The sequence below is a fragment of the Eupeodes corollae genome, chromosome 2 (assembly GCF_945859685.1).
Source record: "Eupeodes corollae chromosome 2, idEupCoro1.1, whole genome shotgun sequence".
Lineage (NCBI taxonomy): Eukaryota > Metazoa > Arthropoda > Insecta > Diptera > Syrphidae > Eupeodes > Eupeodes corollae.
The window spans coordinates 14,832,431-14,857,191 of NC_079148.1; the positions used below are offsets into that span (position 1 = coordinate 14,832,431).

General features: G+C 31.6%; 1 protein-coding gene across 1 annotated transcript in view; it reads right to left on the bottom strand.

Annotated features, from left to right (window-relative positions):
* Positions 1 to 24,761, bottom strand: part of LOC129948377 (uncharacterized) — a 282,556-nt gene that overhangs the window by 7,267 nt on the left and 250,528 nt on the right. Inside the window, 2 exon segments of the mRNA XM_056059352.1 lie at positions 423 to 635; positions 16,978 to 17,051. Coding sequence (XP_055915327.1) covers positions 423 to 635; positions 16,978 to 17,051 — 287 coding nt within the window.

Here is a 24,761-nt window from a genome sequence, read left to right on the forward strand (position 1 = left end):
CCTTTTAAAAAATGCAAAACTTTGTTGAACTATGTCGCCACCGAACTGTCGAAAGTGTCCTTATAACTGAGTTTGTGTTTTTTGTTCTCTATGTTTCCTCAGAAAGCCACTTAAAAAACTTTTCCCAGTATTTATATCCAACATCATAAACGTATTATTTATATCTTACCTGGACTAAGTGAAGCTCCATATAAAAACCTATCAAAAGGACTCTTTCCCCCTAAATCTTACTTAAAAACAGTAAAAAAAAAACTATGAAAACTCGGAGATAAAAATAACTTTTGAATCACCTAGATGGCAGTTTTCACCCTTTTTTTTGTTGTTGTCAGCGATGTAAAGTGAGGTTCATATAAAAATGAACTCATAAAACATTTATAAAGCAGCTATATGCTTAATACACAACAGAACATACAAAAACTCACCCTAAATATTCGCTCGACTTTATGGCGAATTTTTTCTTCTTCAGGACATTCGTCAGGTACACGACCCATTAGCTCATATATGGCAGTCACAATGTCAGTCATTTCTTCCCTAGTAATAAAGCCATCACCATTGATGTCATACAATGAAAACGTCCATCGGAGTTTCTCTTCAACCGATCCACGTGACAGAACCGAGAGTCCTTGAACAAAGTCCTGCAAAATAACACACACAAAAAGAATGCTTGTTGGTTTTAAAGATAAAAAATATAAAATTAAATAGAGATATGGATTTTTGTTTTTGAGTAGAAAGTAAGTTATTTAATTTATTTTTGTTTTTCATTTTTGTGGAAAAAAAAGGATGGTTTAATTAATTTATATTATTTTTTCATTTATTTATTATTTTTGTGTTGTTTTTTGAGAACACAATGAATGGCCAAGAATATACCTTTTTTAATGTTGTTGTTATTTTAGGGGAAAACAAAATGGTTTTGTTTGGTCATCACATGAAGCGAAGGACACACCACAACATAACACGGGGGTTGAATTTAAGGAATTTTAATTAACTAATCGTTTTGAGTGGGGCTTCCTTCACATGGGAATATTAAATGGACGAAGGTTATGAAAGTAATGCAGGTCAGGTCAGGGTAAGTTGGAATTGATATTTATGAGAACGTATAGGATTTTTTTTGCTTGCAGTACCAAGATCTAGACCTGAAAATGAACCTTTATTTTTACTTAAGTTAAATGGTGTCTATTCCTGGTTCGTTTTTGTATCTCCAATTATTTTACTAATTATATCTTCTTAATAATACAATTTGTATTTTAGTACATGAACCAACCCAATCTATGACTAAAAATAATAATAAAAACATTGGTATTTGTTTGACCTTACGCTTTGCACAATTTGTGTTTTAAGGGTCGTGTCTATTTTCCAAAAGCATAAAATAGAACAAGAAGCTATTTGTAATTATGTACAATAAGTGAAGTCGGGTATATAAAGGACTTATTTTTAATTTAACGTTTCTATACGAGGCTTATTGAAATATAAATTATTTAGGAAAGGACGGAGAGCAGTCTAAGGAATTACTTTATGAGGCTTAGAGATTTTAAAGTCACTCAGCCCATACAAATCTGTACTCTGGGTATTTTGTTTGATATTTTTGGACTATTTCGTAGGTTATAAGGTTGAAGTTAGTTTTACAAGTTTGACAGATTCAACTTAGTTAGTTTTTATAAAATTGTACTATATAAGGCTGTTGATATTAAAAATAGTATTTTTCAAGAGAAATCAATGTATAATTATTTCATTGTAAAGATTGGCTTAGCAATTGAAAAGGATGAGGCTGGGGTCCCACATTAGTAACTTCCCATTGTTGAATTTTAAAATATAATATCTTAAACAATAAGCCACATAGTTATTTGGGAAACTTCGAAATACCTTAAAATTGAAAAGTTTTTGGTCGAGATATTTTAAACGGCAATGACGAAGTGAACATTGCGTATAAGATCGCATTTTGTGAAAGATTTTGGGATCAATAAAATTCCCATAGTCGGATTATTTTCCACTGGTTGTTACCTTCCAATGACTTATACAACCAAATGAAGAAACCTGTAACACGCTAGTACTTCTTAGACTCAAATAGTATATCTTAAGAATCCAGGCATACAGACAACAACTTGATTTGGAACTACAATCACACCAAAATGTTGATTTCCCTATGGTAGAGCAAATTGTAAAGTCATCTTACTCTCAACAACAGGGCAGTGGAGAAAATTTATAAAGGAGCCTTGGTTTGATGAAGAATGACAAAAAGCCCGTAAAAACTCGTTTGCATGGTTGAGAAATTTCCGGAATACCCAAGAATTTTTTCGAAGAAACTACTTAGAGGCAAACTCTCAATATAAGGGGCTATTTAAAAACAAAAAAAAAGAACTATGAAGAACTGCAGGCATCTAAACTGGCAACCTGCAAAAACGCCACCGATTTATGAAAACTTGCGTGGAAATTGAATGATAAACAATTCGCAGTGCATAAGAAACTATGTGCAAACATTCTATCTACTCATTTCAAAGAATTATTGTACCCATACAGCATACAAAAAAATTGACACTATGCGATACCTGGATTCAAGAACCAAATCCTAGGCACGGAAATTAATCATCAAGAAGTGGAATTAATTCTCTTAGAGATGGAAAAGCGGTGGGTGCAAATATTATTTCTGTTGAGTTCTATAAATATGGAACAGTCATGTTAAAAGAACGTCTGGTAATACTTTTTAATGGAGTATTTGGGGGCATATTTCCGTAAAAGAGTTTCAAGACGCTATAATGTTGCCGATACACAATAAAGGATCCTTGATGGATGCAGTAAACTATCGTGGAATTTCTTTTCTTAATTCGACTTATAAGATTTTTACAACTCTGTTGTGGAAGAGACTAACAACGTGGATTGCAGATCAGAACCTGTTCAAAAAGACTCAAGCGGGCTCTAGATCAGGGTACTCTACAAAAGATAACATTTTCATTGTCAGGAGACTAGCGGAAAGCTTTATTAAGCCAGGAAGAAAATTGCTGAGCCTTCTGATTGGTTCACAACCACCCCGGGAGTAAGACAGGGGTGTGCATTGAGTCCCATCTTGTTTTCGCTCTTCATAGAAGACCTTGTAGATTACCTTCCAGGTGGTGTTGATTTAGCAGGATTTCGTATTAGGGCATTAATGTTTGCTAATGATGATATTCCCCAGAAACACTACAACTTATGATAAATAGAGTAGGTATACCTTTTCTGCTGCCTTTGGAATCTTACAGTCAATAATCAAAAATCTAAGATGATGGTATTTAAGAAGGGTGGTGGACGAAATGCATCGAATTTCAACGGAGAAGATAAAGAATGTGTAATCGAATACATTTTTTTCAAGAAGCCTGAATTTGGAGAAACATTTTAGCAAGAAACTACAAAAGGAAAAAACTGCAATTAGTATTTCATGGAAAAGATGCTTTATGAACGAAAAAATAGCTGACAGTAGTTAATATAAGGTATTTGAAGTAGTTGCAGAAAGTATCCTTTTATACGGCTCGTAAGTATGGAGATGCCAAAAATTTCACACGGTGGAGAAACTTTTAACACATTGTGTGAAGATAATATTTCGTCTGCCAAAAAATGAGCCAAATTACGTGATTATGCTAGAAACTGGACTTCAACCTCTAGGTATTATAAAGGACCTGAAGTTGTAAGCGGATTATTTCCTGCACGTTTTTAGTACGAAAGAATACCGACTAGTAGTAACAGCTATAGAAGACCAAAATCAATGGTACATTAAGTGGTCGAGTTTCACAAAAGCATGCAACTTAAATTTTAATTTAAATGTGGAAGATGTGTAGAGCTCTTATGTACAAGGTTATGGCAGCGGTAGATAAGAAGTGTAGAGCAGAATATGCATCTGAAGCAGTTGGGTCCTTGTTTATTTATTTAATTTATTTCATCAATTAGAGATCTTAACATCTACAATTAGATTACAAAAGGTCAAGAAATAAATAATCATTTATAACAAAAAAAAAATAATAGGCCTAATAATACATAACAATAAGTGCTTAAAATAAAAATATTATAAACATGGTTTGACTAATTAATTCGAAAAGAACAAAAGTATATTATTTTTCAAAGTGTATCTGTTTATATGAAAATTAAAATCAATATGATTTGAAATGAGATTAGTTTCTCTAACACAGCGAGTTAAAGGTTCATTACAAGCATAGTTTACCCTATGTTCCTTTTCTCGGAGTAACAACGTTCTCTTATTTGACGCGAGGGAGCATACAAATCTATCAACGATAAAAGGAAAGGGCATTTGATATGATGCGACAAAATGTCACTTATAAACATTACTGAAAACATTTTCCTTCTATTTTCAAGTGACTGAGTTCCAAGAAGTTTACATCTAGTTGAGTACGACGGGATTTCGATGTTCCAACCTAATTTATGAATTATAAACCTTGTAAATTTTGTTTGGATCATTTCAATTCTATTTGAATAAATATTGTAGTAAGGATTCCAAATCACACAACAGTATTCTAAGTTTGATCTAACATAGGAGTTAAATAGAGATTTAAGAACAAAAGGATCTTTGAAGTCTTTTGAATTACGTTTAATAAAACCTAGCATTGAATTGGATTTTGCTACAATATATTCTATATGCTTGCTAAAGTTTAGTTCAGAAAAACTTACAGCAGGCTCAACCATAATCTCGCAGAAAGGAACTACTTCCATGATGAAAATAATGTAAACGTCATTGCTAAAATGGTCAAGCTAAGAAGCGAAGTATTCAACCTGAACTTCATACCGCATAGACCCGACTTACCACTGGACTGTACTATTTGCAATTTTGTAGAACGAGAGTACCTCATACATTTGGTCGGGAATGTCTAACTTTAAGGGAAACTAGAAGAAAGGAAGTGACTTTTTATTAGAATTCTACTGTTTTTTACAAATTCTAAGAATGCTGAATGAGATAGATGTGTCCAAGATGTGATGACTATTGCAAAGTTGCGTTACGATATACATAGATCCAGAATTATGAATGAAGACTTCTGACGCTTTTAATTTGTTAGTCATTTATTTTTTTCTCTGTTTTAAAATTTACCTTTTTAAATTCTTTTTTTTTTAATTTCCCATAGGAAGTTATTGTAACGGGTCCGATTTGTCAAATTGAATATTTTGACATTTCTCGACGTTTCAAGGTCCCTAGAGTCGAAATAAAAGATTTTTATAAAGATATCTGTGTGTGCGTGTGTACGTACGTTCGTACGTTCGCGACGTTTTTTTCGACGTCCATAGCTAAAGAACCAGAAAAGATATCGATTTAAAAAAAAAAGTTATACAGATAATAAGGCTGAAAGATTCAGAAAGAGCTCTTAAGAAAATTGCGTGGGTGGTTTTTTACCGTAGAAGTTTGAAAAAAAGGTGAACATTTTGGGTAACCCTAAATATCTTACGAACCAAAAACGCTAGGGACTTAAATTAAATTTTGTACAATATATTGTAACGTGATATCAAAGAAGTTTATTTTAATTTAAAGGTTTTTTTTATAAATCAATAAAACTGAAACAAAAATTTGCCAACTCCAAAATTTTACGACTGAAATATGATTTCATCTCCAAAACAATTGAATTGACAGTTTTTTTATAAGAAATAAAAATGTAAAAAAACATTACTCAAAGTTGGTAAAAATTGAATATCGATTTAAATATCTTTTCAAAAACTTGAAATTTAGGCTTCAGACTTATTTTATCCTATAAGAAATATTGTTTTCAACATTCTGAAAAATGTTGAGAAAATTCTTATTGATAGTTTTGTAACAAAAAATAAAAACCTTAAAAAAAAAGAAATAATAAAACTTGGTAAAAATTAACTTTCGACTCAAATAGTTTTTCAAAAATTAAAAATATTGGCTTCAAATTGATTTTATTTCACAGAAAATATTGTTTTCGATATTCAGTAATTTTTATATAAAAATTTGGTAAAAATTGATACGAGTACATATAGACAAACTTTTAAGCAAGACATATCGACAAACGGGATGGGAAGTTATAAGTGTGGGTCGAATCCCAGTCTCTTTTCTATTAATTGTTTTTGGTTGTTGTTAATTACATACATACATTTAATTTATTAAAGTTTTCAATCTGGCAGACGGCAAATGCCGTTTTAAAATAAATCTTTAAAACAATAAAAAACAATAAATATCTATCTATCGATCTTAAACAGTTCGTCAACAAACTGACCCATATCAATTTGGCCATAGAACAAAAAAGCACACCATTGACCAAATATTCACGTTACGGTAGATCTTGAAAACGCAGGAAATTCAAATCAATACCCAGCAACTGTTCATTGATTTTAAGGACTTCATCCATAGAGAAGAACATTACAGATCAATATGTGCAGAATGACGATCGAGAACGCACGCTGCCATTCCATCAATGTTGAAAAAGATCTTGCAGAGGATTTTCATGTTACTTAAAGTTTTTCAGAAGGCGATGACTGTCACACAATTTTTTCAACATCTTTCTGAAAATAATTTGGCTAAACTCAATCGTTAACACTTTGAGGTAGTTACATTAAACTATAAATTCAGACAACGACTCCAGCGCTGAAATAAAACTTCAAACATCAAACGAATTTGCGTAAGAAATTTTAGGCAGTTAGCTAGGGAGAGAGCTAACTGGAGACGCATGTTGGTTGAGGCCCACATAAACCTTAAATTAAATAAAACTAAGAAAGTGGGTATACGCCGTAGTGTGCATCTCAGGTTAATCGTAGTGTTTGTTAATAGAGGGAAAAAGTTATTTTACAAAAATAAGGAGAAATTCATTAAGGCACGAATCATATCAGATCTGTGAAATGAAACTACATTAATTAGGCAGGTTTTCATTTCTAGAAAATGATGTGAAAATCTGAAAAATTGTTTGAAAAGCTGGGATCTTTTTTGTGGGAAAAAAGCCAGAACTTTATGTGAAGAACTTTTAACAATATATCAGAGAGCAATCATATAACTAATTTAAAATGTTTCTGTTAAAAGTTAATGTTTCTCAAATAAAGTCATATTATTATAAGAAGTGGAAAATCTTTTAAACATGTGTGAAAATCTTTAGATGACTTATATTAGAAATTAAGAAAAGGCGACTTTTAGTACATTAAATGTACGAAGTCTTTAAAAAAAACGTGTGTGAAAATTTTGATACACTTGAACTCAAAGAATAAATTGCATTTTTCATAACAAAAACTTTTAACTTCCATATGTTATAATTTTGGTAGTAAATAATTACATTTTTCTGTGTAAAGTAGATTTGTTGTTCCAAACTAAATTATCGTAGGAATACCAACTTTAAGCTAACTCATATAAAAGTACCACGCTTTTAAGGCTGTAGCATTTTATATACTAATAGTTATATTTAATTTGTTACCAATCTTCAAAATTAACAAACATGGCTTCATTTTCCTTTTGGGATTCTATTCCAAAAGCCCTTTAGTAATTTTTATTCATTTAGTTGCCATAACCTATTAAGTTTAATATATCTCTTTAACTTTTAAAGTTGAAACTTTTTCGCTTTTTAAAAATTCCCATAATTTTAATACACAATTCTCAACAATTTAAGAAACTCTTAATTTACAGAACAACCAGCAATATGTTAAATATTTCCCTATCATTTCCCAATAGCTCAACATTTTCTAACGAAGAAAATATAATCAAAAATCTATATAAATTGGCAGCCAAGGAAGTAATTCAATTTCTTATCACAACTTGATTTCCACTAAAACCGCTTCGTTAAATTGCACAAAAAGCAAAAGAAGAGAAAAAGAAAAGAGAAAAAAAAAAACAATTATTAAATTGTCTATTCACCTTCATTTGATGATGGCAACGAATACATCCTCACGTACCCCCACGTCCCCCCTCCCAAACGATAAAATGAAAATTCGTCTATATAAAACGGACTTACTCACACATACTCGCATCATGTATAGGAAAAGCTTCCACCATTTAGAAAGACGAGCTAACAGGTATCTCTGATAGCTTTTATCCTTTTATACTTATAGGATGTATAGAATGTAAGGAATATCGTCCTTATTTGAAAATGGCTGCAGTACAGCCATCAGAGAGCTTTGTCTATACCTCGCTTCAATGAGTACAATCAACAGGTTTCCCAAAACCCTAAAATCAGAATCATGAATATCATCAGAACCCACTCCCAACCGCACAACCCTCCCCTCCGTCTGTTTTACTTTACACATTGTCAATTGTAATGAAAATCAACGACGGCAACGAACAACGAAGACGATGTCGACAAGGACGAGTACGAGGATGATGATGAGAATGAGAACGAGAACGAGAACATATGTAGGTATGGTGACGAGGACCAATAATTTCATTGGCAGACTTAGGTTTCAGGTTGTCAGTCCATCGTCAGAGTTAAAATTGATTTTCACAGGAGCAAACATTTAAAATAAAAATGAGGGAAAAAAGAAATATATAGCTCGTCCTTATAGAGATTTCTTTTCCAATGGCTTTGAGTGAAGGTGTAGAACTGTAGACGGTCGGTGTGCAGACGCAGAGGCAAAAGAGTGCTGTACTGATTTATAAAGCGATTTAACAGTGTTTGCCATGAGCACTTCCTTTCTAACACCAATTTGAATGCAAATTTTCTAACCTGGGGAAGCAGTTAGCTATAGTTATAGAAAGGAAGGAAGGAACTACCATTCCTATAAACCTACCCACCTGTATGTGAGCACTATAAAAATAACGATGACGACGACGACGACACAACGTCAGTGCAATGACGACAACGACACGACAAGGACTATACATGCACAACTCCACAAGGATAAAGGCTCTTTGACATTATTTAGTGATTGTGTGATGCTAAGAATTTATGGCCTTTAATCACGGCCGGCTGGATTCTCAGATACTCGTTTGATGTTAGCTTGATGGCTATGGTGGTAAACTGACTAATGACAAAATACCTTCCTCAAGAACATAAAACAATAAAGCAATAAAAACAACTACAAAAACAACAGAAAAAAATTGGAATTAAATGATATCATCATTAAAATGACGTATTGGAAAATGGTTGCCAAACAAGAGATTATAAAATAATAAAATAATTTTTTCAAAATGCAAATTTTTAGTGAAATTAAATTTTGAATTTTTGTTTAAAAAGTATCGAACATTTTAACAGGAAGTTAAATCCAGAGAATATTCATTTTTCATAAAACTAAACGTTTCCATTTAAATATATTTAAAGAATATTTAAAAATTAGTGCCATTTCAGATAATTTCGTATAAGCTTGAGAACTTTGTTGAAGCACAATCAAACTTTTATTGAACTCAATTAAAATCATGAAATAATAAAAATTGTAAAAAACTAAATTTACTTAAATGTATGTACTTAAAAAACTATGTATAAAATAACTTTAATCTTAAAATTTGCTTTCATTGAATACTTAGATCTTAAATGAAAGTTAGTCTAGAACTTGCATTAAGAAATTGAAGTTGGAATGAAGTTTTTAGTATGCAAATCGGCTACATAGTTAAATGGCAGCAAAATTTTGAATATGATTTCCGGAATACTATACCGTTCTACGAAAAGCATAATCTATTCGACCGATCTGATTTTTCATAAATCCCCCGATATTCAATGTGGTGTTTTGAATATTTTGCTTTTGGTTCAGAAGTTACTGGCGTGTCTGCATAATTCAATGACTTAAAATAGCCTTTTAAAAGGTACTCTAGAGCTATTTAATTGCACAAACAATTGATAAAGCTATCAAGGAAACTTCTAGAAATAAAGGTTTTACAACAAATTTATGGTTAAGTTTAATGTATGACAAGTTACACCATCGTTTATGAACCAAATATCGTTGATGTTTAGCTGATTAGTTTAGTAAAGACAAAATATCAGAGAATAGACCATGTCTCGATTTAACTCGCTATTCACCTTAAATGCAGCTTCTTCTTCAAACTGTCAATTATAATAATACGGCAATTTTGGTTACTGACGGAGTAAGTTAACAAGAAGTAAGCTTCATCGCCATACAATTTTAAAGATCGATAGGTATATGTATGTAGGTTTCCAAAGTTTGAATTGTTATTTTGGCGTCAAACGGTTGATGATGGATTGGAAAACTTTAGTGGGTAGAAAAGTCAACACAATTTGATATTCGCAAACTTTAAACCATAAACAGAAAGCACCCATTTTTTATTTTACTGCAGTGTATTAAATAAATTGTTGAAAATTCTAAAACATTTGGATATAAAATGTTATTATTTCAAACAAATTCTAAGGAAACTGAATTTGGTAAAGAGCTCTATTTTAAATTACCAAAAAGAATTCTCTATTTCTCTATTTGGAGGGAAGAATGTTACGGATACATGAGAGGGAGTGATTTGAAGTTAAAATAAAATAAATAAATTAGGTGTGCTGAAAACTGAGGCGTAATGACTTACAACTCTCAACCATTCCTGCGTGCGATTAATGTCATCAGCCATGGAGGAGACCTGTCAAGTTCGAACGACAAATTTGATGACAAGTATTACGATTGAAGTATTTGTCAATTCTTAACAAGAGGCAGTACCCATGAAAAAAAAACTTTATATATATAACACAAGACCTCTGGTATTACAGTCCCAAGCACTAGCTTTCACGCCATGGGTATTTTAGTTTTATACAATTTAGTCCAAAAATTTATGTTTTATCGCCTTTGAAATAATTGTGAGCGTGTAACACCACCAACATTTTAAACATTTTATTAAAAACAGAATTTGTGTATTCAAAGAATCACGTTTAAAAAATCAATGATTCGTTTTGAAAAAAAGAGGCTGGGATGCGACCACACTGATAATTTCCCATTCCATCTGTCGATTTGTCTTGCTTAAAAGTTTGTAGGGTTAGTTTAAAAAAGTTATTACTTGAATTATTCTTAAAAATTTTAATATTAACAACAATATTTTTCATATGAAGAAATAATTTTTTCGAAAATCTGGTTTTGGTAAATAAGTTTTTAGTCGAAAACGAATTTTTACCAATTGAAGTAGCAATTTTCAAATTTTCACAAATTAAATGAATGAAATTAATTTGAGCGATATCAAGAACCGAACATCAGTTTTTACCAAATTTGCGTACTATTTCTTGTAGATTTCATTTGCTTATGAAAAAACGGACTTTTGATTTTTATAAAAAAACTACTGAATATCGTAAGTTATATTTTCTGTAAAAAAAACAATTAAAGACAACATTTTTAATTTTTGAAAAGCTATTTGATTTTATTGTTTTTTTGTTAGGTTTTTATTTTTTGTAAAAAAATTGTCAATTCGATTATTCTCAAAATTTTACTGAATGTTGACAACAATATTTTATAAAAGATAAAAGTATTTTAAAGCCAATATCTCAAATTTTTGAAAGATATTTGAGTCGAAAATCAATTTTTACCAACTTTTATTAATTTTTTGTTTAGGTTTTTATTTTTTGTAAAAAAAACTGTCAATTTGATTTTGTTCAACATTTTTCAGAATGTTAAAAACAACATTTCTTATAAGTTAAAATTAGTGGAAAGCCATTCTCTCAAATTTTTGAGAAGATATTTGAGTCGAAATTCAATTCTTACCAACTTTGAGTAATGTTTTTTTTTAAATATTTATTTTTTATAAAAAAAACTATCAATCCGATTTTTCTTAAAATCTTACCAGATGTTAAAAACGTTATTTTTCGTTGCACCAAATTGTTTGTTGCAGTGTTTCTGAAAACGTTAATTTGATTTTTTCGAAAAATATAACTGTAATGTATCACGTTACAATATATTAAATAAAATTTAATTCAAGTCTCCAAAGTTTTTGTTTCGTAAAATATTTAGGGTTAATCAAATTTTTCACCTTTTTTTAAACTGCTATGGTAAAAAAACAACCACTCAATTTTCTTAAAAAGCCCTTTTTGCATCTTTTTGCCTTTTTATCTGTATGTTATCTGCTATGGAAGACGAAAAAAACGTATGGACATACGGGCATACGGACATACGGACGTACGAACGTACTATCACACTCACGCATAGACATCTTTCTAAAAAAAATTATTTCGAGTCTATGGACCTTGAATCGTCGATAAATGTCAAAATTTTCAATTTGACAAATCGGACCCATAACTTCCTATGGGAAGTTAATAATTCTAATATTATTGACAGTTTGTGTGCCACATCATGGAAACAATGATTTTTTTTCATTTTGAAAAATGTTGCAAGGAGTTTTCACTGGTTCTCAAAATGCAACATTTCAAAAATATTATGTGGTTATTTTATGTTGACCCATTCAAAATTGAACGAGCTGGCGTAATTTTTGATGTTTGCGGTCCATGCATCCGAGCTTTTATTTTTTACTTCATTTTTATCAAAACAGCTTTTTGAATATTGGTTTCAATGATATCTTTAAAATGAGGGACCCGATTTATTTCTATTAAATGTTTGCATACTTTTTAAAATCAATGAAAATGAAGTTTTTTTTTTCGAACAAAATCTGTTTTTTTTTCACTTTCGATAGCAAACTGTTTTTCAATAAGTAAACATTTACCAAACTATTCGATAATTCATTAGACTATTTAATGAAAAAAAAGGAATTAATTTTTTGTTTAACTTTTTTTAGGAAGTTTTTGTAATCGGTTCGATTTGTCGAATTGAACATGTTGACACATCTCTCCGTCATCCATATCTCAAGTACCAGTACATATATGGAAATATATTTTGTTATACAGATAATAATGCAGAAAGGACTCTCAAAAACCAAACTCAAAATACCTGACAAAATAGCAACGCTAGAGACTTAAAATTAATTTTATACTATATATTGTGACGTGATATCAAACTAATACAATTTTTAGAAAAAAATCAACGTTTTTCTTATAAATCAAAAAGTATACAAAAATAATTATCACCTCGAAAATAAAAAAACATTTCTAAAAGTTGACTTCAACATCTTTTTAAAAATTAAAAATATTTGATTTAAACTGATTTTATCTAAATTTTCTTAGAAAATTAAAATTTGTATTTGTTTACATAAGAAATAAAAACTTTCAAAAAATACTACTAAAATCGTTAACAAAAAAAAAAGATTTTGAAATCAAACTATTTCATCATATGCAAACTATTGTTGATAATTTGTAGATAAGTTTTTTTTGGAAAATTTCAACTGACAATTCTTTTAACAAAACACGAAAACCTACAAAACCAACAAAATACTGATTTGAAAATGTTTTCGACTCCAAAATATTGTTTTGAACATTCTGTTTAAATTTTAAGCAAGACAAATTGTCAGACGGGATGGGATGGTTTAAGTGTGGATGGCCAACTTCTTTTTGCTTATTCCACATTGTCGTTGTAAAAGTAACAGTGATCATCTTGGAAGGTCTTTTATAACAGCTGTCTGGTGTATGTGTCACATCTTATATATTTGTTAATTTTTAACAGTGAACAAATCATAAAGCTTTTTATTCATCACTTAAATTTCACGATTTTTGAATCACAATCAAAGAACTAAATGTAAGAATTAATAAGTATTACATTACTTTCTTCTGTTGAAAAACTGTTTCAGCATAAATTATTCTTTGTTTCTCTAAAATTAATATAAGGCAAATGAAATCTTACAACTTGTTAATATTTTTCCCTAATTTTGTGAAAATCTATAAAAACGAATATTAGTAGATTTTGACACGAATAGAAATAGGAAAAAAAAACAACTTAATTAATTAAGATATCCCCAGAAAGCCTTATAGTCCAGTCATTTGGTAAAAAAAAGAGGGTTACCTGGAAAGTTTTCCGGGAGTTTTGAAGATTGGTTAATTTTTTAGATTTGGGTATGCTCTTTTTGAATTTCAACTTTGCCACCTCGTACCCCCGCCGCTCGCGCCGCCATCTTGAAAAAATGGCGCCTAAAACGGTTTTTTGGGAATATCTCCTTTTCTACGCATTTTACGAAAAAAATACTTATGTACAAAATTAAACTAGAAAAAATTTCCTACAATTTATGTACCTATCAATAATTTTTTTCATAAAATCAATAGTTTTTGGCGTACGAGCGCCACAACATCCATTTCAATAGACGTTTTTAAAAAAACTCATTTCCACACCGCCTAGAGGTAGAGTAAGCGCCGCGTTTTTTAAATTGTGGTTTCACCTATAGGCCTATAGGCCTACTTGGGAGAAATTTTATTTTGAAATTTAGCGCAATATTTCGGTAGAAGCTACATATATTACGAGAAATATTTAGTTGAGCCTGAGTCATCCGTATTTATACATTTATCGTCGTACGGTGTTGTTTGTGTTCTTAGAGCTATGGCTTCTAATACAGAAAATTGTTGTATTTGTGACAGTTCACTCTTGGAAAATGAAACAGTTGAAGTGAAAAAAAAAGGATTGGACACTTTTCGTAAGTCAAATGTTAAAAGAAATGATAGTAAAGTTAAACTTTTGGCGGGACTCAAATCGATAGTGGTTCATGATGTGTGTCGAAAACGATACAATAATGAGAAGTTAATCGTTGCATCATTGCGTAGAGGAAGTGATGCCACGAAACCTCAGCAACAACTGCGATCCTCGCACCCAGTATTTTCTTTTAAAAATCATTGTTTTTTATGTGCTGAAGAGATAACAGCAGAATTTGTAGCTAAACAAAAACAGACGCGGCTGTGCAAGCGTAATGTAGTGTATAGTGTGAGGAAATTGCCAATGAAAGACAGTATAACAAATCTTTGTAGAAATCGTAATGATGATTGGTGAGCGATTGTTGAGCGTGTTGAGCATGTGAATGATTTGGTCGCAGCCGATGCACAGTACCATAATTCCTGCATGAAAAAATTATACCAAGCACCACCAGCTGAAGATATAAATAAAAGGTCCGTATGCCACTGAGATAGATACTGCGATGCAGTTCATTTATTCTTATCTTGAGCAGAATTCCGACGAGTGTCAGTTTTCCTTGGAAGAATTGATGGCCTAAATTGAAGGTGATGACCACCCCCACATAAAAACGGTAAAAGCGCAACTGCTTAAAAAATACGGTGATGATATTTTTATTGCCGTCACTGCCAATAAAGCTCCAGTCGTTTGTTTTCGAAATACAGGATTTAAGTTATTAACAGAAGCCTGGTATAATCAAAAAAGTGATAACAATGCAGAAGAACGTAGGCGTACTGTGAAGACAGCAGCAGAAATTGTTATACAGGACATTCGCTCTACAGTCTATGAAACAAAACATTATCCTCCATCAGATAATTTTTTTCAAGACTCTGAGTCTGATCTACCTGAAACTTTACGCATTTTTCTAGAAATTTGAGAATCAATTGATTACATTTGAACAACGTGGCCGCACAGCATAATTATGGGTCCAGTATTTCCGGATGGTTACACTTGTCAAACAATTCATTGAAGCAGAAAGAATGGGCAATTGGAATTTACATCTCGACACTATTCAGAAAATGATTCCTTATTTTCATGCTAGTGGCCACTTCTTGGATGCAAAATCTTTCCATTTATATTTGCAGGACATGTCGGATTTAAAGAAACGAATGTCAGCTGAAGAATACGAACTTTTTACAACTAAAGCATATTTTACAATTAGACGTTCTGACAAATTTTGGTGTGGCACATTGTCTGATATGACAATTGAGCTATCGCTCATGAGAACGATGATATGCCTAAGTGGTCTTACTCATGGACGAGGAGTAAACGAAAGCGTGCTTTCCAAGTGGACTTTAGGAATGGTATTCTTTCCTATTTCAATTATAAGGTTATAGTGACGTGAAAAGTAAAAAACATTTAAACGAATATAGATATGTATGCTTCACAAAATCAGCATATAAAAGTAAATTTAATATTGCATCACTACCACCAACAGAAGCAGCAGCACGACAACATTCATTCCGAGCCTATCACCAGGTCAGAATCGTTATTGAAACTTATTTCTTGCAAGTGTAAACAAGGATGTCAAAAAGCCTGTGGATGAAGAAAAGCTGGATTAAAATGCTCTGTTATATGCGCAAATTGTAGTGGTAGTTGTAATAATTCGCCAATTCCATCATATAATTATGATGAAGAAGAAGAAACGGCGACTATTTTTGAAAAAGCTTTCGATGAAATCGGAAATGAAGAGACGTGTGATGAACCTGATAGTCACATCGCAGATGATGATGACGAAATTTCAGTCCTAGATGTTTCGGTCGATGCTCAGGACGAAGTCGTAGCACGCGGTCCATCAACAGCAAAGCGAAAAAGATTGCGCTAAATTTCAAAATAAAATTTATCACAAGTGGATTAGGCTTTTGGGGAAACCACAATTTAAAAAACGCGCCGCTTACTCTACCTCTAGGCGGTGTGGAAATGAGTTTTTTTAAAAACGTCTATTGAAATGGATGTTGTGGCGCTCGTACGCCAAAAACTATTGATTTTATGAAAAAAATTATTGATACATAAATTGTAGGAAATTTTTTCTAGTTTAATTTTGTACATAAGTATTTTTTTCGTAAAATGCGTCGAAAAGGAGATATTCCCAAAAAACCGTTTTAGGCGCCATTTTTTCAAGATGGCGGCGCGAGCGGCGGGGGTGCGAGGTGGCAAAGTTGAAATTCGAAAAGAGCATACCCAAATCTATAAATTAACCAATTTTCAAAACTCCCGGAAAACTTTCCAGGTAAAACTACCAAATGACTGGACTATTATAGATGTGCCTTCTTTTTGAATTTGGAACTCGAATATATTATAAACCTTACGATGTAAAGTGACTTAAAATTGGATTTGAATTATGGCTTTCAAAAATTATCGGAACATAGGAGCAAAACCTTGTTTACTTGATTGTTTAAAAGATGACGAAAACCATTTGTTGTTTTAGACATTTAAAAAATATTGCACTATATAAACGTTTAACAGTCAAAACCAGGAAGAGGGTAGGAATTCAAAATAAAATATTTATTTGAAGGCATTTATTAAGATACAAATTTACAAAAAAGGACAAATTAAACAATAACTTACCTCGAAACTAACTATTCCACTATGATCCTGATCCAATGTATTAAACACATAATGTGCATACAGGGCTGGATTCGCTATATTTTTTTGAAGAACAAAAAGAAAAAAAAAATATGATTAGAAGTTATCTGTGCTTAAAAATGTATATAATTAGCATTTTTTTATTTTATTTATTATGAGTGTTAATAAAGTCCACAGAGTGATTAGTTAGCAAGTAATTAAATCAAACAAATATACAAAGCTCTCTGCTCACAAGTTACCCACATTTATCTAGACACATGATAGCCTTCAAATGCATAAACATAAAACTAAATAATAATAAAATAAAAAACTAGTAAACACTGCCACATAAATAAAAGATAACACTGAATTAAAATAGTTACAATATAAATCATTCATGCAGAAGACAAGTTAGTTTTTAGAGAGGATACATTTTTCTGCAGCAAATATGTATATGTGGGGACAAAATCATGTACACACATAAATTTTATCCTTTTATTTGTTTTTTTTTTCTTGTTGTTGTCTACTGCTGTTTATTTAAAAAGGACGACAAATAATGCAGACATCCTTTTTAAGAAAAAACCAGAAATAGATTTACTATATAAAGCGGGGGTGAAGCAGAGAGGTAAGAGAGGTATACAAAAAGCTCATTATGCATTATTATCTTCGAAGCATACTAAGCAGCAGGTTTACAGAAGCAATATATGCAGATGCCACTCTATGCAGGATCCTATTCACATAAAAAAGGATTCCATTCATCATAATGTATGCACAAGAATGCATGTTATATATATGCAGTTATTCATTCTTCCCAGGCCATTATCCATTCATACACATTTACTGACTGACTGAACTGCATAAAAACGTGTTTGTTCTTCGAGTTTAAGAAAAATAAACAGGACATCGTATTTTATAGCCATATGGCGACTGCATTCACGACGACGGAGGTATATGCAGGTACCTTCTCGAAAGTCCAAGAAAACCTCTGTCCTAGGACAGTTAAAATATGTAAAATATATGCAAGTGTTAGAAACAGACATGAAATGAACACCTGTGAGTAAACAGGGGATACCTTGATATATTTGTTTCGATTGTGACGAACACAGAGAAGACGTTTGGAAGCGACTCAATTCCATTATATACTTGACTTTTTGAAAATTTGTAATTCAGGTGAATATAAATTTTCTACTACCCTTTCGAAGCTTGCATTGCATGAGTGTCAGTTCTCGCATAAATTTTCTGCACAAGTTAATATCAGAAAACATGATTCAAGTTGTGAATTGGATGCACAAGCAGCCACCAGCAAAAGAAATAATTCCGTTCACTATGGCGTATACGTAACTTTTTTTTGTTTGTATGAGAGTGTTTTCAGGTATACGAGAATATTTTGTTTGTAGGAAAACGTGGATACTGGGGTGAATTTCGCCAGAGTAAAAGATTCTTTCGTTAGCTTTATGATGACAAGAGTGTTAAAAGTCAAACTCTTTGCAAGAAGCTGATATTTGCTTTTGAGAAAATAACAAATGAATAAGTATTTATGACACATTAAAATACAAAAGTAGATTGGATGTGATTGTAATTATGATTCAATAAAATACAAAAGAAGATTGGATTTGATTGTGATTTGTGTCAGCTAAATATGCTCAAATAGTAGTTTTTGTTACAAGTCATTTATTTTACCTTAAGGCATGAAAAGAATATGGAATTTTTCTGTCGAGATATATTCTTAAAGTTGAACCAATACAACGGGATTTTTGAGGAACATTTAAAAACACTGTCTCTAAATGTTGTTTAACATAAACAACAATATTTGTATGGGATGAAACAATTTTGAAGACAGGTAAAATTTTGTTCACAAAATATTTAAGTGAAAGTTCAATTTTTAGTATTTTGTTTGTTTAAGGATTTTATTTAACTAATAAAATATTAATAATGTTTTGTATAAGTTAAAAAATAGTTTGAAGTTAATATCTTTCTCTTTTCTCAAAATACTTTGGTCGAAAATCAATATTGAACAGTTTTTGCTTGATTCTTGAAATTAGCTAAGAAATTAACTTAATCTTAACAATGATATTTTACAAAAGAAAATAAAAAGATTCGATTTCACAATCTTTTGTTCCCTTAATATTTTAGTTAAGGAAAAAATTTGAATATAATAAAATAGAAGCTTACTTAAATAAAAATTAAGATTTAGTTGTTGCATAAATACATAAGTCAAGGAACATAACAAAAATATACTAATATTAATAATGAAATGAACTAATATAAGAAAAGTGAACAAATCTTCGTATTTAATCTCAAGGGATCGCATAAAAAGAAAACATAAAGGATTTCAATAACATAATAATTACAAATATCGGAAAAATATTTGACGAAAGTAAAGTCTTTTTTAAGCCATTTTTTGTAAAATAAGTAAAGAGATCAGTAAATGATAATGTTTGTGTCAGAAAGTAGTAAAACTGGATACAAACGTGAAAAATTAAAAATATAGTCACAATGTACCGTTTGCTTGTAAGACATAGTCTTACATTTGCCAATCAAAATCAAATGGGGTGGCGCAACAGTCCGTTGTGAACCAGGGCATAGTGACTTACAACTCTCAACCATTCCTGTGAGCGAGTACTGTTGTCAGGAATGGAAGGGATCTACAATTTTTAGGCCGAATCCAAACGGCTAGTTTTGAGAAAGCACTTTTTCATGACAAGAATTACTCTTGAAGGATTTGTCAATTCCTCGCAAGAGGCAGTACCCGCGATTTTTTTTTTTTTTTGATTAAGGTGGCACAGGCAGGGATTGAACCCAAAACCCCTTGCATGACAGTCCAACGCACTAACCATCATGATACGGGTACTACATTTGCCAATACTTAAAATTAAACTATTTCTATTGCATCATTCCCAAAAATTAGATTATAATTGAAAACAAAATTACAATATCAATGTTTTCATAGATGCCGCCATACAATTACTTAAAGACGAATTATTAATAAATAAATAAATGGACTAAGGTTACTCCCTTGAGGTACACCAAAATTGACTTTAAATTGACTTGAAGGGTTACAAACTTGATGGTATACAATTTTCATATTCTTAAGATATGTAATGTTTTTTGAGTCGAACTTTACTTAATTAGTTCAGATGAATTTCCTAACTTAATTTGTCAAATGCCTTGTTTGAATGTCTTAAAAAAAGGTTCATGCAATAGTAATTTGCGATTGTTGATGTTCACATATAAGAGAAGAACAATTTAAAAATTATATCACAGTCAGAGAATTTAAACCATTTTTCAATAGCAGACAATTTCGCTATATAAAAGGGTTTTCAATAAGGGCGGGTAGATGTTGAAATATTATAAAACAAGCTGCGTGTAAGGTATTAACAAAATGTTTTTTTTTTAAAGCGCATACAGGCCATTAAGTGTTCTTTATGACATCATTCAAATGCCCACTTCGGCTTCTTATGGTGGCATGAATCCGAGTGGTCCAATTTTCAATGACTTTTCCGCATAGATCAGGCTGAATTTGAGCGATAGCCTGTGTTATGTTCACCCTTAGGGTATCGGTCGATTTCAAGAAAAGCCCTACCGGGTAAAATCGCATGATCTTGGTGGACAGTTCACCATATACTGCCATTTTGCTTGCTAACACAGCCATTCAACCATAAAAGATGGATTTCGGACAATTTGGAGTTATCTTCCAAACGATTCAAAGCCCTGTCAGCGAACAAACAGCGTTGTCTATGGTCATGAACTTTAACTTTCTTGGTCAGTTAGATCATGTACGGGTGTAGGCTCAAGTCCCGATGCAAAATTTGACAAGCTGAAGTCGGCTAAAGGCCGAATTCTTGTGCACAGGGCTACAAAATCTACCCACTCTAATTGAAAACCACTTTACATAGAACGATATTTCGTAACTAAATTTTGTAAACCTTTTTAACTTCCCATTGTAAGTTATTGTTATGGGTCAAATTCGTCAAATTGAAAATTTTGACATTTCTCGACGTTACCAGGTCCCTAGAGTAGAAATAAAAGATGTCTGTGCGTCCGTACGTCCGTACGTTCGCGACGTTTTTATGTTGTCCATAGCTCAAGAACTATAAAAGATATGGACTTCAAATAAATTTTGTTCTACCGATAATAAGCCAGAAAGATGCAAAAATGGCTCCCAAGAAAATTGCGTGGATGGTTTTTTTACCATAGCAGTTTGAAAAAAGGTGAACATTTTGGTTAAAGCTATAAATATCTTACGAACCAAAAACGCTGGAAACTTGAATTAAATTTTATATAATATATTGTAACGTGATATCAAAGCAGTATATTTTTGGAAAAAAAATCCATTTAAGGTTTTTTTTATAAATCAAAAAACTGAAGAAAAAAACTTTTTGTCATCTCCAAAATTTTAAGACTAAAATATTGTTTCATCTCCAAACCGATTGTGATGTTTTTGACATCTGATAAAATTTGGAGAAAAATCTAATTGACAGTTTTTTTTATACAAAATAAAAATCCAAAAAAACATTACTCAAAATTGATAAAAATTGAATATCGATTCAAATATCTTGTCAAAAACTTGAAATTTGGGCTTCAATTTTATTTTATCTTATAAGAAATATTGTTTTCAACATTCTGAAAAATGTTGAGAAGAATCGAATTGACAGTTTTTTTTTACAAAAAATAAAAACCTTAAAAAAAAAAACTAATAAAAGTTGGTAAAAATTTATTTTCGGCTCAAATATCTTTTCAAAACTTTGAGATATTGGCTTTAAACTTATTTTATTTCACAGATATATTGTTTCCAATATTCAGTAATTTTTATATTAAAATCTAACTGTCCGTTTTTTCATAGAAAATAAAATCTACAAAAAATAGTACGCAAATTTGGTAAAAATTGATACGAGTACATATAGACAAACTTTTAAGCAAGACAAATCGACAGACGGGATGGGAAGTTATCAGTGTGGGTCACATCCCCACCTCTTTTTTAGCTTTAAAATATTGTCATGTATAGAGCCTTCAGAAATTAAAAAAAATTGATGTAAGATGACTGTATTCTTGGGCGTTAGGAAGAATAATGAAAAGAGGTGTTTGCAGGAGAAAGGTCTTCAAAGGCAGTCTTAAAATAATATGCGAACGTGTTCAAAGTTGACTCTAGAAGATAGTTTGAAGAAATATGAAAGGTCATACTTATTGAAAACAGATGAGGGTTAATTTTTAATCAGACTTAGTATTCGAAATAAATGTAGTGTACAAAAAGTCTTTATAGATCAGAAGGTCGTATGGCAGTTCTTGGTTCTCTAAAGGACTTAGCCATCTTTGGTAGATTCAACTTCAATTACAGTTTACTTTTTTTATTTTTAAAAAGGTTTTGAATGGAGCGCTGTTTAAAGTTTTTAGTTCTCGAGGCACGACAGAAAAAAAAAACATTAATAAAATAGGTAAAGAGTTAATAAAATAAATTAGGTGGTGCAACAGTTCGTAGAGAACCAGGGCCTAGTGACTTACAACACTCAACCATTCCAGTGAGCGAGTAATTGCAGTAATGTAGAGGGACCTACAGTTTATATGCCGAATCCGAACGGCTAATGGAGAATTCGCTAAATCCTCGCAAGAGGCAGTACCCCTGAATAAAAACCTTAGGTGGCACTTTCAGGGATCGAATCCAACACATCTCCCATGACAGTCCAACGCACTAACTATCATGTCACGGGTACTAGGTAAATAATTATTTGACCAACAAAAATAAACAAATTATATTGGAAATAGAATTGAAAAACACAATATTCTACAAAAGCAATAATATACAAAATTATCTTTAACAAATAAAATAAACTGTAAGAGATTCACTAGAACAAAAAATTAGAAGAAAAGTAAATACATAAATAAATTAAATTATTAAATTATAAAAACCAAGTGAAATTAAATAAATAAAAATATACTAATAAACAAAAAAAAAATAATAAAATACAATAAATAGAAACTAATAAGGAAACCCAAAACAATAAAAAAAGTTAAAATTTAATTGTAAAAAAGTACAATGAAATTCAACACCAGCACAAGTTTCAAACAAAAATGGTTTGACAAAGATTGTTTAAAAGCCAGGCAAAAATCTTTTGCACTACTGCGAGTGATGCGAAATTCAAATAGTTACAATTTGAAAAATTTGTACATCGAAGCTAACACTCAATACAAAAATTTGTGTAAAAAAAAAAAAACAGAATATGAAAACGAGCAAGCGCTAACTCTTGGAAGAACAAGGTGTTCGAAAGAATTTTGGAAGATAGCTAGAGGAATTAATGGCTTTAAACATATAATCGGACCTGAATTATCTGCAGATATGCTCGCCTGTCACTTTGAAAGTCTCCTTTGCAATTACTCCAACCTGGCGTTTTCATATGCTAAACCATTAGTATCGGATGAAATGTTAGACGTTGATATAATAAATGCTGTTATAAATAAAGCCAAAAATGGGAAGGCACCAGGTGAAGATGGTATAACATACGAGTTTTTCGCTAATGCAACACCTACGTTTTTCAACCACTTGAAAACTTTATACAATCAAGTTTTTACATATGCGGGTATCCCTTCCTCCTTTAAGAAGTCCGTGATTTTTCCCATTCACAAAAAAGGTGCTTTGGATAGTGCTGAAAATTATCGAGGCATTTCATTTATGAATGTTATAGCTAAAATTTTCTGCGGTATATTAGCAGAGAGACTAGACACATGGGTGACACAAAGAGACATCCTCTCGAACCTCCAAGCTGGTTTTAGGAAAAATTACTCTACAATAGAACACATTTTTTCACTTTCCTCAGTTGTAAAAGCTTTCCAAGCAAGGAATAAAAAAGTGTACTCGTTTTTTGTCGATTTTAAAGCAGCCTTCGATCTAGTGAACAGAAACGCGCTCTTTTATAAACTATCGCAACTGGGCATATCTTCGAAGTTCATAAATGTAATCAAAGAAATGTACACTGAAACAAAATCAGCAGTTCGGCTTATTCAAAATGGTTTGTTACAAGTACGGGAGTGAAACAAGGTTGCCTGCTCAGCGCTCTGCTCTTCTCGCTTTTTAAAAATGACGTAGTAGATGACCTTCCTGGAGGCATAAATATCGCAAGTACTACAATAAATGTTTTGTTATACGCAGATGATCTCGTCCTATTGTCCGAATCACCTGAAAATTTACAATTGATGATAAATCGGTTGGCGTCTTACTGCAACAAATGGGGGCTGGCCATCAATACCGCTAAATCCAAAGTGATGATTTTCTCACGATCCGTACAATCTCAAACTCGGAATAGATGGTTCTACAATGGGAATCTCTTGGAAATATCTAAAGAAATAAAGTACTTAGGAGTCAAGTTAAACTCAACTTTGGATTTTAACAAACACCTATTAGAGAAGGTCAACACTTCGCAGAGTTTGTTGAATTCAACATGGAAAAAAGTTTTTTTTCAAACGACAGGATACAATTATCAGCCAAATACAAAATTTTTGATGCTGTTGTGAAATCAACCTTGTGCTATGCCTCTCAGGTTTGGGGATCAGAGGAATATGAGGTTATTGAGAAATTCCAAAGGAATTTTTTGAAAAAAACTTTTCAATCTTCCACTTAACACACCAAGTTACGCAATCTACTTGGAAACAGGCTTACCTCAACTCAAGACAAATACACTTAAAGCACAGGCTGATTTTATAATCAAAATATGTGCTTTTCAGAACTCCAGAGAATCCAAAAAGATGCTTTTATATGAATTGAGGAATAAGGATTGGTGGTTCGCGAAATGGCAATA